The following is a 12,763-nucleotide window of genomic DNA, read 5'->3' on the forward strand; positions in this document are numbered from 1 at the left end:
TATTCAGAGTACAGTACCTTATCTATTAGTGGACATTGTATTCCTAAGGCCTTACTTGTATTTTTTTTAGGTCTGTAACTCATTTATCATTTTTTTTATTTTGACATTTTGATATACGATGATATTGGAGCTCCACATATTTTGTATAATATTACTATTTTCAGTCTAACTATGTATGAAATTTTCTCTTATATAAAATGTATTTCAATGTTTTAAAATTATTTAAAAATTTTGTTGGGTTACTCCGATGACCTGATGTAGCACCTTAGTATTCTAGTACTCCGTATTCGAGATTAGGGTGTTACAGTTCTAGGTCGTGGAGTCATAGTATGGAGAAGTGTAAAACACACTTACACTGTTAACTCTACTATGGAGGCTAAGTATGTGGCTACTTTTGAGGCAACGAAAGAAGTAATATGGCTTCGAAAGTTCTTAATGGATCTTAAAGTCATTCCTGGTATGTAAAAATCTATAATACTGTATTGTGATAACAGTGTTGCAATAGCTAATACGAAGGAAATGATAAGTCACAAGAGAACGAAACACATTGATCGGAAGTATCACTTGATATGAAAGGTAGTAGCTGAAGAAATTGTAGATATGATGAAAGTAGCTTCTAAAGATAACCTTGTGGATCAGTTTACTAAGACTTTTGTAACTAGGAGTTTTAACAAACACGTTGAGAATATGAGAATGCGAAACATGACACATTTACTTCATTATAACAAGCAGGAGATTGTTGGAAAATGTGTCCATATTGTAGTAAACATGTAACTATTTTCTATTTATTTGAACGATGAATAAAAATATAAAGTTAATTTCACATTTCACTATTATGCCTTTTGTATTTCTATCTTTTATAAGCGAAATTATGACCAGCAAATATTAGTTCATTGATTGTCTAAGCTCAAACTAAAGATAAGTGGCACAGTAAGAACGTTTACATTGTGAGAAAGACAACTTACTTCAACAGATACTCTGAATAAGTTTGTAATCCCGTAAAAGAATCGAAGTGAGCATTTGATTCAAATACTGAGAATGATTATTATGTTGTCTACAATTCCAATTGGAGAGATAGCTAATCTTGGCTATCAAAGCAATTGACTCTATGATTAAAGAAATAGATGTATTCATTTAGAATGATACATTAGACTGGACCCAAGATTAATTAATTCTGAGTTCGTTTGTGAATTAATTCACTTGTGACATTCATGGCGTGATTTACCTAAATCCTAAGTTAGTCACTGACCAGGCATATGCAACTCATGTGCTTTGATATAAGTGGAGGCTTATGCTCTAAAGATGATCGAGCCCATAACCAGTATGTTGGGTACATGACTTGTGTATAGCATGGTTTTACTAGCAATATTGGAATTCATAGCTCAATTAAAGATTTAATGATATCCTCTCATTGGCATTATGTGGATTGGTAAAAATGTAACGTGGCCATGGGTTGCTCATTCTCGAACTAACAATTTATCACAATCATTTGTTGATAATGATCATATTAATCATTAAGAAGACACAATGGTGACAATGAGATAAAATAGGATTGTATTGAGTGAACAGATTTAACTCAAAGGAATCAAGGATATCATATGAGGGTAACACACACATGACGAGGTCATTGGACAAAACAGTTGAATGAATTGTTTTCATAAAGAGTATACAATAAGGAGTTTTCAATATGGTACTTCTTGTGGACTAACTCCATGATTAAGTAATTACGAAATTTCGTAACGATGCTTCTAGACATAATTGCAATTACTAGAGCCTAATTATATATATCTGATTGGTCTCTCTGCTAGCTCAACAAAAGCTCAATCGGACTGCATTTGAATCAAAAGAGAATTTTACAACATTGGAAATAATTTAATTGAGTTGATCGATGTGAAATAAAATTAGGTGGTCGTGAGAATTGTTCAACTAGAGAATTTGATTAAATAATTTTCTTGAAAAATTAATTTGGACAATCTAAGTGGTTTTTGGGAAAATTAATTTTGATAAAGTAAAATTAAATTAATCAAATTAATTAAAATTAATATGATATTTTTAGAAATTAATTTTCAAGTAAGACAATTGGTCTAATGGGTTATTAAACTTGAAATTTGGACCTGATATCCTAAATTGGGCCCCGGGAGCCCAAAACTGAGACTAAGACCCAAAAACTAGTTGACCCGGGCCTGGCATGTGAAATTGGGTCGACGGTCCAACCGATGGCTAGACTAGACTGGTCAAGTCGTCACTGATCCGGACCGAACTAACAGTAGCCGAATTGGCTCGGGGTGTCATAAAGGTGTCGCACCTGCATCACCAAACATGGCGGCACCGGCGACGGCGACTGCGACATTCTGATGGTCGACGATGGTTGGTCTTCGGTGGTTAAGTAGTGAAAGAGTTACACTTCTACTAGGACTCTACTAGAGAATTTGATTTCAGATTAACTATTCCAAAAATAATATTATTTTAATAGTTTAATATTAAATTTAATTTAATAATTATCTTAATAGTATTTTATTAATTTAATATTAAATTAATTATCTTAATATTAAATATTATTTAATGTTTATCTTACAAATAAACATTTTATTATTTTAATAAAATTTAATATTAAATTTAATCTAATATTTATCTTGATAAATATTATACTAATTTAATATTGAAGTGATTAAGTTTAATCATAGTTGAACTCTCTAAACTCTCCCTATATAAAGAGAGTCTTGGGTCATTATTTGAAACATACTTGAATTCAAGAGAAAGTTGTAGAGAGAAAATTCCTTTAAGAGATTATTTCAGAAAATTTCTAGAGATATTTTCCTAATTTACAACTTAACCCAAAAGTTTAGAGAAATTATGAAATTACCCATTGGTAATTTTTGTGAAAAAATTTCTAATTCAAAGCTAGCAACACTCGGCAGATGTGAGCTTGAGGATAGCGAAGAAGGCTACTCGGTCGAAATGCTCATCCTAGATGAATCGAAAAGGTACAATTTTGATTAAGTGTTTATTACTTTAGATATCACAACTAAGATCTTGTTTTGGAAAAAAATTTAAAAACTCTGTTTTCCCTAAATTTATTTTTCGCTATATTTTTCAAACTCATTTTTTCCAATAGTGACCACACACCGACGTGCATGCACCAGGACTATGAATCAACACTATTATACTTAAATATCCAGCGGCTTTATTGCAAGTGTGACATGTCAGTTATAATATTTGTAGTGTTATAATGGAACACCTAAGTATTCCAAGGATCGATCCCAAGAAAGTCGGGGACAAAGTGATCCCTAATCGACAAGTATGCAAATAGGAAGTCTAGTTAACTATTCACTAAATACTATATTACAGCAATTCATAATCAAAGGTAATTACACTAATTTAACTAAGAAATACTAAGAAGGACCAAATTGTAAAGTATACAAAATTCACGATTAAGAATTCAAGACACACAAGTGTTGGTTGGCTTTCATGTTGTCAATTATTCTTTGGATTAGGGATCTAAAATGCTTAAACTACTAATTGGCTCAATTTTACCTCTCGGTCACCATTTTACCAAATTAAACAATTTAGTCCGGTTTATCTCTCGACCTTACCAAACTACCTCGGTACAACCAAATTGGTGTTTAATAGGATCTCATCTTGATCTCACCTATCTAAATATTCACCTAGAGGTGTCAATTTTAAGTTTCGAAGTCTATTTTATTTAGTCCAATTTTTACAATTTAGTCTCTGTACCAAAAACTAATCAAACAACATTTCCATCAACCAACCATCATATATTTAGTTACCTAACATGATTTCTATACAAACAACAGCCCAATAAACATTCAAAGCATGCATTATATTAAGTACAAAAAGTAGGGATAAGAAAGCTTAGTAGTTTCTTGATGAATGGTTGAAGGAGAAGATGTAGGCAACAATGGAGGTGAAAAACTATTAGAAAATATCATATTTTTAAGCTTTTAAATGAAAATGAAGCTGAGTTATATTAAAACCCTTGGATGAAATTGAAAATACAAGCTAAATTTTGAGTACTAAAATATAAATAACACCTAGCTAGAGTAACAATTAACTAACCAACAGTTATCAGCCAACAACTAAATACAACCTAAAATTTTTGGATACAATTGCCCCAAGACATTAAATTTTGATTGGGGTTGGTATTGGACTAAAACTACCCCTGCAGTCAATTTTCTCCTCGTCCAATAGCGGTATCGCGATACCCAAGCTTCGATGTCGTGATATCAAAAACAATATCAAAATTAGGGGTCCCGGTGTCGCGATACCCATCCTAAGTGTCACGTTATCACTGCATTTGACCTCAATTTTCTTCACTTTAGCACCTTTGGGGGTATCACGACTTCCATGATCTCAGTTCGCAGTATCCACTCTGAATGATGATTGCCTTGATTTCGGGCCATTATCGACTTCTTACGCCAACTCAATCACGTCGTTAGGTTCCCAATGGCACCATTTGGCCAATTTTGGCCTCAAGAGGGTATAAAACTAATAAAAATCATTTATTAATAACAAAAGTTAAAATTTGACAAAAGTAAAGAAAGTACACCTAAATTGCTTGAGAAGCTCCTCCAATGTAATGAAGAACTTAATTTGATGTATTAAATTACGACAGATCAAGGGGGGACAATTGTTATACATTTACACATCATCACCCCTTATGCCAGTGTCATCAAGGGATTTGTCATGTCAGGTCCAATCTCATGTAATGATTCTAACGTTGCAAGTTTATCAACCCCAAAAGCAATTACATCCGTTCCAAGGTCAAATCAAACCCATTTTGATCTAACCCAACATAAGTCATAATGAAAGGGAGCCCACCTCAAGCTTGGATCTATCTATAAAAGCCAGTCTGATGAAGGGTATCATGTACCAAGATTAACGACTGTGAGCACAATTTGGATATAAATCACACCCATTACAACGACTCCTTACAGCCTTTACATGTAAATCGTGATACCTTTCATTCCATGTTGTAACAAAAAGGCAGGGTGATTTGATGAATAACCTAACCACCCAAATAGCATAATTGTAATTGGCTGAATCACATTGCTATTTCCATGATTATTAGAAAAAGTAATAATATCAAATTTCATTTTCCTTATCCTCACTTTTTTCTTTTTCCACACTTTTTCATCGGCTAATTAATACATTAATCTTATCTTCCCTTTATAAAGTTCCACTATAGGATTAGGAAGTTATGTCTGTCTGACCATTTCAATTTTACTTTCACTATAATGGAAAACAACATCTAGCATCTCTTATCATTACTAAATTTCAATTGTCAATATACATCATCATTATCCAACTTCATTTTCAAACACCGAGGATCTTAACCATTTAATTTTAAAATTTCACCAGCCAAGTTTGATAAATTTTGTATATTCTTATTTGGTAATTATAAAATAATTGAATTTATTTTAATTGAATTAATAGAGTTAAGCATTGTGGTTCCGTTTAACAGTATTAAAATTGCAATGCTAAAAGGTTGCTATTATAATGTGTACCTTGCAGCTTTATATAAGTGAAACTATAAAAAAAAATTGGCAATGCTCATATAAATTACAATTTATACTATACTCTCTCTCAAAGACAAAACAAATTATATATAATATCTCTAAAATTCCATAAAATAATAACTCAAAGTCTTTGGATTTACAATAGAGAAATAATAAATAAATTATGCTTAAGCTTCGTCACTCTTTTCCACTCGGGATGACTCGGTTAAAACAATCCCTCTTTGCCATCTCCTTCATAATCATTGTAAGGAAAAGAACTTCAAATTTACCCACTAATCACTCAAATAAATCATAATGAAACCTAATCAACTCAGTAAAACTGTTAGCGCTTCCAACTCGAGTTGAGTCAACCAAGGAGGATCAGTCGTTTTTATTATATGCTTGCATTAGCTTTTAGTACACTGATTTATCGGCGACCCCATGAAGCAACGGTCGAGATTCGCCGAAACCCCCGAGTTTATTCTTCATGCCCACGTGGCAGCATCTCCGAAGAACCTCGAATGTCGAGAACCGGCCGGAGCCGGATCGGGATACGGCTCGGAGAATCTCCTCGAACAACGACTCGTCGCATGGGATGGTTAACGGTCCAACGTTGTTGAAACCGTACTCCTCTTCAGTTTGTACCAGGAGTTTTCTGAACATGGGGTGGTTAAGGTACGTCGCGCGTACGATAAATCTCCTGAGACTGGTGCCCACGCAGACCGCCACGTGTCCAGAAGGAACATCAGACGGCGCATGTCCGTTATTGTTGTTGTTGGCCGTTATCCGGGCATTCCTTCGCCACTGCTTCAGCATTTGTCGGATCCGAACTATCTGACGAATTTTCTGGCATTTTCCCATTCCGTGATACATTCGTTTCCCAAGAAAGTGACAGAAAATGAGCAAGGAACGTTAAAAGGAAAAGTGAATACTTTCCGAGAATGTGAGAGAAAGAGAAAAGGTGAAGTAGAAGAAGGAAGTTTCCGGTGGCGTGAGAAAAAATAAAATTTACTTGTGAGTTGAAAGTTTAGGGCGGAGGGAGGTATTATAAGGTCAAGGATAAAAGATATTGCCCTTGGACTTTGAGATAATTACGAGATTGTGTCTGCTGTTTCCATGGGTGTCATGGCCATGTGATCTACAGAAAGGTAATGGGACTTTAGCTAGCTTTAATCCATTTTTTAATTCATTAAAACATAATTTCTTTACAGCACGTTTGGTTCGCTGTATTGGAATAGAGGCGTAATGGAATAAATGTGTAATAGAATAAAGGCGTAATAGCAAATCAATTGTTTGGTTGAATGTAATGGAATAGAGGCGTAATAGTATTCTTGTGTTTGGTTGAATGGAATAGAGATGTAATAGCATAATAGAAAAAACTAAAATGACTAGAATACCCTTAGCATAAATTTGTTTGGATAAATAATTATTGTTATTGTTATTTAAATTTTAATAAGATTATTAATATCAATAATAAATAATTTAATCATATTTAAACATAATTATTATTAAATATATTATAATTAAAATATATAATTTAATAAAATTCTTATTATTCAATATTCTTATATGAATTTACTCAAATCATAATATATGATACTATAAAATATAATTTAACATAATTATTATTAAATATATTATAATTAAAATATATAATTTAATAAAATTCTTAATAATCAATATTCTTATATGAATTTACTTAAATCATAATATATGATACTATAAAATATAATTTAACATAATTATTATTAAATATATTATAATTAAAATATATAATTTAATAAAATTCTTAATAATTAATATTCTTATATGAATTTACTCAAATCATAATATATGATACTATAAAAGATAATTTAACATAATTATTACTAAATATATTTTAATTAAAATATATAATTTAATAAAATTCTTAATAATCAATATTCTTATATGAATTTACTAAAATCATAATATATGATACTATAAAATATAATTTGAAATAATTAATATTAAATATATTTTAATTAAAATATATGATTTAATAAAATTGAAAATAATTATAACTAATAAATTTTCTTATATGAATTTGTATAATTTAAAATAATTATTATTAAATATAATTTAATAATATATAATTTCATAAAATTCTTGATAATAAATTTTCTTATATGAATTTATATAATTTAAAATAATTAATATTAAATATAATTTAATAATGATATATAATTTCATAAAATTCTTGATAATAAATTTTCTTATATGAATTTATACAATTTAAAATAATTAATATTAAATATAATTTAATAATGATATATAATTTCATAAAATTCTTAATAATAAAATGTTCTTATATGAATTTACTAAAATCAAAATATAACTTGAGAATTATATTCTGCATAAACATAATTAACTTATATTAAGAAAAGGTTAGATAAAAATGAAATTCTACATCCTAATCCATATGTTATATAGTTTTACAACATCAAAAACTTCCATCATCTTCAACATGTACTTCAAAATCTCATCCTGTGCCCTCGACATCTTCTTTCTCCTCGCCTGTTCTTGTGACAGGCGCTGTTTAGCAATATCAATCCCCTCATTGCACTCATTCTGCTCTTTAAGCCGTTTGAGACGCATTTTGTCCCTCTACATCCTCCTCTCAAGTTCATCCACATCAATTTCTTCATCACTATAATCATCCTCCACCGTCGCCTCTGGTTCAATTTGTGAGGCTACCACATCTTTTTCCCCGAGTGGAGCACTGAAGAAATCCATATCCCCACAAATTCCCATCTCGTCAAACATCATCATTGTTCCAAGATAGGAACTCAAATATGTCTGAAACTTGAGAGAACCTCTAATCTGCTAGTACTGATATAAGTTCAACCCACCCAAAAATAGGCCTTAGTTAACCTATTAAAAATTGAATAAATATACTGGTTAACAAATACCCAAAGTTCCTTGATAAACTTGCAGCATCTAACCAATAAAATTATATACACAGTCAAAATATAAATTTAACACCACACACAAACAGACACATATGTATATACATGTATACATATATGTAAACTCTAGCTAAAGAAACATAGATGAAGTAATCAAAAAATTAAACAGATCAAAGTAGCCTATCAGCTGATCATCTGCATATATGAGTTTTTTAATTATCATGACATAAGAAAGATAAACGGGAAAATAAAGATAAACTACGATTCATAAATCTTCTAGCTGCGATGACTTCTCCTTTGCCGCATTTCAATACATGATGTTAGCTACGCTTTCTTTAAAATTATATGGAGTTCAAGCCAGTTGGATATATGATATATCCCACCATAGGTAAGGGAGTTCCTTAGGGCCAGGGATTTATCCCTGTCACTTGAAGGCTTAGGTGTTCATCACTAGGACAATAGTACACCGAAACTACGAAAAAAGGTAACAAAAGAATTGCTAAGAGCTCATAGTGATACATTTATCACACGAATAAGATTTTTGCTAAAGAGGGGCAGTAGAGAAACTAGAAACCACAAAAGGTACATTGTCAATGCTTCTAGCCAACAAGCAGCATCTGGATTCTAATGTACTGAAATCAAACATTGGTCATCCCTACTAAAGATGGTGCATGAAAGTGCAAGCATCGACACGGTGAGACTTAAGTTTCCAAAACTAGTATGAGATGATACATGATCTATCGGTCATTCTGGAAAATCACGAAAAGGAATACATCTAATGAATATTGACAAACTACTGAAAGAGAGTATGTGTTTGTTCTTACAATGAACAGGAGCTTGGGTGATAGTTGGTGCCTCACGAGTAACAGTTTGAGTTTGTCCTGATGCACTGCAAGTTGCATTCTGCTGGAAAAAAGGAAACCAGAATCAGAAACTCTGAATTCCAATATCATTAAAAATCGAGTATAAGCACGCGCAAAGCACACACAGAGCCATAACATACGTGATCGCATGTAATGATTTGTTTCACTAAATCTAATATCAGGATTTAATACCGTTTACATTAACAAAAAGATGAGCAACAATTCTCAATTTCTTCTGTAAAAATAAAAGTAAGCGATTAGTTATGGCGACAAAACGTACCAAAGCAGTTGCGGTGCATGCAATGGATGAAGATTGTTTTCTACTTCTTCCTACACTAGGTTGTGATTGCAAGCCAAGTTCCCATGGCCTAATCCGAGTCGGAATTCTAACCAAGCCACAACGGCTACTGCATTCAATTCGTGACTCTAATCGATGTCCTGCCGAAAACCAATAGCAAATTTTATCATCATTAATCTAAGAAAAATTGAATGAATAATAAAATAAAGTTCCAAGAAAAATACCAGTAGATAATGAAGGCCGCAAGGGGGTAGTAACACTAGCAGCCAGCATTTTGCAAATAGCTACAACAAAGGCTATTCAAATAAGAACAAACCCTGAAAAATATACGAAAGATTGCATTATTAGATAAAATTTCAACGTTTAAAATAATGAAACCCCATCAAAAGAAACTGAAAAACAAATGAACATGTAGGGATTAATAATTAACAACCCTATAGAGGCTAAAAGAACACAAAATAAATTGAAATAAAAATGACCCAATTATTTTTTATGATTCTCAAGAGCAAAAACAACCTCAATAGGCATAATTAAATCCAAATTAAAATAACATCCATTGAATTCAATACAACAGAAATTAAAGGAGAAACAAAAAGAACTTGGAACCTTGAAGAAGGTGCTGGGTAGGAGAAAACTGGAGAAAGCAAAGGAAGATGCCGACTTTAAGAAAGGGACGAGAAGAACTGGGAAATGGAAACCCCACGTCTAGGAAGAAGGAGAAGAACAGGGCTCAAATAAATGCCGTAAAATCCTGTCGACTTTGAAGGCTGTTATTTTTGTTGAGATGTGGGCGTGTGGAGAACTATGAGAAACAGAGGGAGCAAATCGTCAGAAACTGTGAGAAACAGAGGGAGCAAATCAGCAGAAAAGAAAAAGAAAAGAAACAGAGGGAGCAAATCGGCAGAGGCTAGAAGGGACAGAAGAGAAACAAAGGGGAAGCGGATGGGAAGGTAAAACAGGGAGGGTAAACTTAAGCCGCGCCTAATCTAGGCAAAAGGAACGGATTACAAATCGGTGGATTTCACCGATTAAGTCAGTAATGTATTACAATGGTATTAGTAATACCATGAACCAAACATAGGAATAAGGGGGGATTAGGTGGGGCCACCGATTAGGGGTGTATTGGCTATGCCAATACACCCAACCAAACATGCTCTTAATGTTTAGTTAGTTTCTTGATGGTGGTGCATTATCTATTTATATTATTATTTAAATTTATGATTAAAAATTTAACTGAGAAATGATTATTAATCTTCATAGTGTTTGTGTGGACTTCAATTGAATTGAAAAGAAAATCCTAAATTAAATTGAAGGTAAATTTATATTTTGGTCATTTAAGTTGTTAGGCTATTAAAATTGTTGTTATATGATTTTCTTTTATTACATTGTTTATATCAATCGAAAGCTTTCATTCCCCTTTTTTTTTATAGTTCAATTTTTTTTCATGAAACAATTTTTAATGTGGCTAATTTGTGAAACAAAATTCAAACAGCTTTTTTCTTTGATTTTTAACATTGACTGTCAGATTGACTTGGAGCTAATGTGTGTTATTGTACTTGTCGAGCGTATTGATCCATCGTATCGATCGTCAAACTATCGCTTGGAGCTTACTAGTTAGACTTCTAAAAAGAAAAAAACTTAACAATTCTGCGACTTGAATAAAATCTTCCAAATAGCTCAATGACTTAAACGAAAACTTTTAAAAAATTTAGTGATTATTTTTAGCTTTTTGAAGTTAAGTGGCGAAAATGTAAACTCAATTATAGTTTAATGACCTTGATAGTTTATCCAAAAAAATATGAGCTAAGAAGAAAAATATATTAGTAGGAGTATATAAAAAAGAATGTAAAAAAGAGACATTCCTAATTTTTCTCATGATCCTGAGTTTTTATTGTACATATTTTTCTTATATTAATTTTAATAAAATTGCATGAGGAGTAGAGAAAATATACAAGGAATAAATAAAGTGAAAAAATATTCTAATCACTTTTATATAAATAAAACAAACTTTTAATTTTAACTTAGCCTTAAATAAGTTATTAATATAAAAAACAAGTTTAAAGGGCAGATGAAACAAAATAAATAAATACTTGATATTTAATACAAAAAACCAGAGAACTTTTAAAAAGTGAACTAATATCAGATTTTTTTAAAAATATTGTAACCCTTTTGACATTTGGCTGATAGTTATAATGATATGATTGGATTAGATTCTGTGCGTCTTTAAAATACAAAAACCTTCTATCATGTCAAAATCCTACTACTGTACCATGCAACTACATTATTTTCCACTAACAATATATATAGAGTTAATTAATTACACCATAACTGGTTGCCTGTGCTAGCTACAAGATGATATTTATATGAATTATGAGCAAACAACAATGTTCATCATCTACGCCCCCCTCCCTCCCAAAAAAAAAACTATGATGAAAAGAAAACATAACATGCTGTGGCCGTTTCATGTTTTGTCTCCCTCGCTAGCTTTTGTTTTAAGGCAGTAATCCTGATTAAAATAAGCAATAATCCAAGATTTGGGGAATATATGCTGGGGCCTGCTTTAATTTCAAACTGATTCTATGGGTTAATTTTTGGATCTGTGTCTATGGACAAATAAAATTAGCAGGAGAAGCGTGGAATGATGTTTGGTTGTAGGGTGGAGCAAAGGCAACTTGCAGTTTTACTATATTAAACTAAAACCGGTTGAATCTTTTCGGGTTAGCGTCCACTTTGTCTTTGCTGCACATCTCATTTTTCATCTAACTCGGAGGTTAAGACCATCAACATGTAGCTGAGATTTTTTATTATTATCTTCTTTTAAGTTCTAAACAGCTTTATTAGTAAATCAGATCTCAATTTTATAAAATTTTGAAGAATGATTTCAATCATAATAAAGGAATCCCACTATCCATTAAAAAAGTAAAAAGAGCGAAAATTTTGGGAGGGATTAAGTTAGCACCAAGACTTTTGAATAGAGAGAAGATAAAAGACTTGGTCAAACAGCTCAACTCAATCATTCTGAGTAACCATTGATATAAATATACAGATCATATGGAGTAGTGCAAATATATGGGATAATCTTTTTTCATGACAATGCTTCAGTACATGTTTGCTAACCTTATTAGCATCTCTAAATATATGGGATAATCCAGCTTGCCA

The 12,763-nt window shown here is 31.7% G+C and overlaps 2 protein-coding genes across 3 annotated transcripts; both read right to left on the reverse strand.

Annotated features, from left to right (window-relative positions):
- Positions 1-5,620: 5,620 nt before the first annotated feature.
- LOC105766843 (auxin-induced protein 6B-like) lies at positions 5,621-6,546 on the reverse strand. The gene has a single exon (XM_012586400.2). It carries the CDS (start codon positions 6,387-6,389, stop codon positions 5,931-5,933), a length of 459 nt encoding a protein of 152 aa, XP_012441854.1. The 5' UTR covers positions 6,390-6,546; the 3' UTR covers positions 5,621-5,930.
- A 1,323-nt stretch (positions 6,547-7,869) lies between these two features.
- Positions 7,870-10,612, reverse strand: LOC105766852 (uncharacterized). 2 transcript variants are annotated; one of them, XM_012586428.2, is made up of 5 exons: positions 10,211-10,612; positions 9,829-9,921; positions 9,587-9,744; positions 9,268-9,349; positions 7,870-8,408 (listed from the first exon to the last, which is right to left on the reverse strand). In XM_012586428.2, exons 2-5 carry the CDS (start codon positions 9,875-9,877, stop codon positions 8,404-8,406), a joined length of 294 nt encoding a protein of 97 aa, XP_012441882.1. In that variant the 5' UTR covers positions 9,878-9,921; positions 10,211-10,612; the 3' UTR covers positions 7,870-8,403. The 2 variants fall into 2 exon arrangements, with proteins under 2 accessions (XP_012441882.1, XP_012441890.1); XM_012586436.2 differs by having other exon boundaries at positions 9,268-9,346; positions 10,211-10,609.
- Between the last annotated feature and the right edge of the window lie 2,151 nt (positions 10,613-12,763).

Source organism: Gossypium raimondii, chromosome 13 (assembly GCF_025698545.1).
Source record: "Gossypium raimondii isolate GPD5lz chromosome 13, ASM2569854v1, whole genome shotgun sequence".
NCBI classification, from domain to species: domain Eukaryota; kingdom Viridiplantae; phylum Streptophyta; class Magnoliopsida; order Malvales; family Malvaceae; genus Gossypium; species Gossypium raimondii.

Coding starts and splice junctions, on each gene's coding strand:
- LOC105766852 (XM_012586428.2), bottom strand. CDS start 9,877: ATGCTGGCTGCTAGTGTTACTACCCCCTTGCGGCCTTCATTATCTACT. Junction 9,745..9,828: donor GCGGCCTTCATTATCTACTG/GTATTTTTCTTG, acceptor GGTTTTCGGCAG/GACATCGATTAGAGTCACGA. Junction 9,350..9,586: donor CATGCACCGCAACTGCTTTG/GTACGTTTTGTC, acceptor CCTTTTTTCCAG/CAGAATGCAACTTGCAGTGC.
- LOC105766843 (XM_012586400.2), bottom strand. CDS start 6,389: ATGTATCACGGAATGGGAAAATGCCAGAAAATTCGTCAGATAGTTCGG.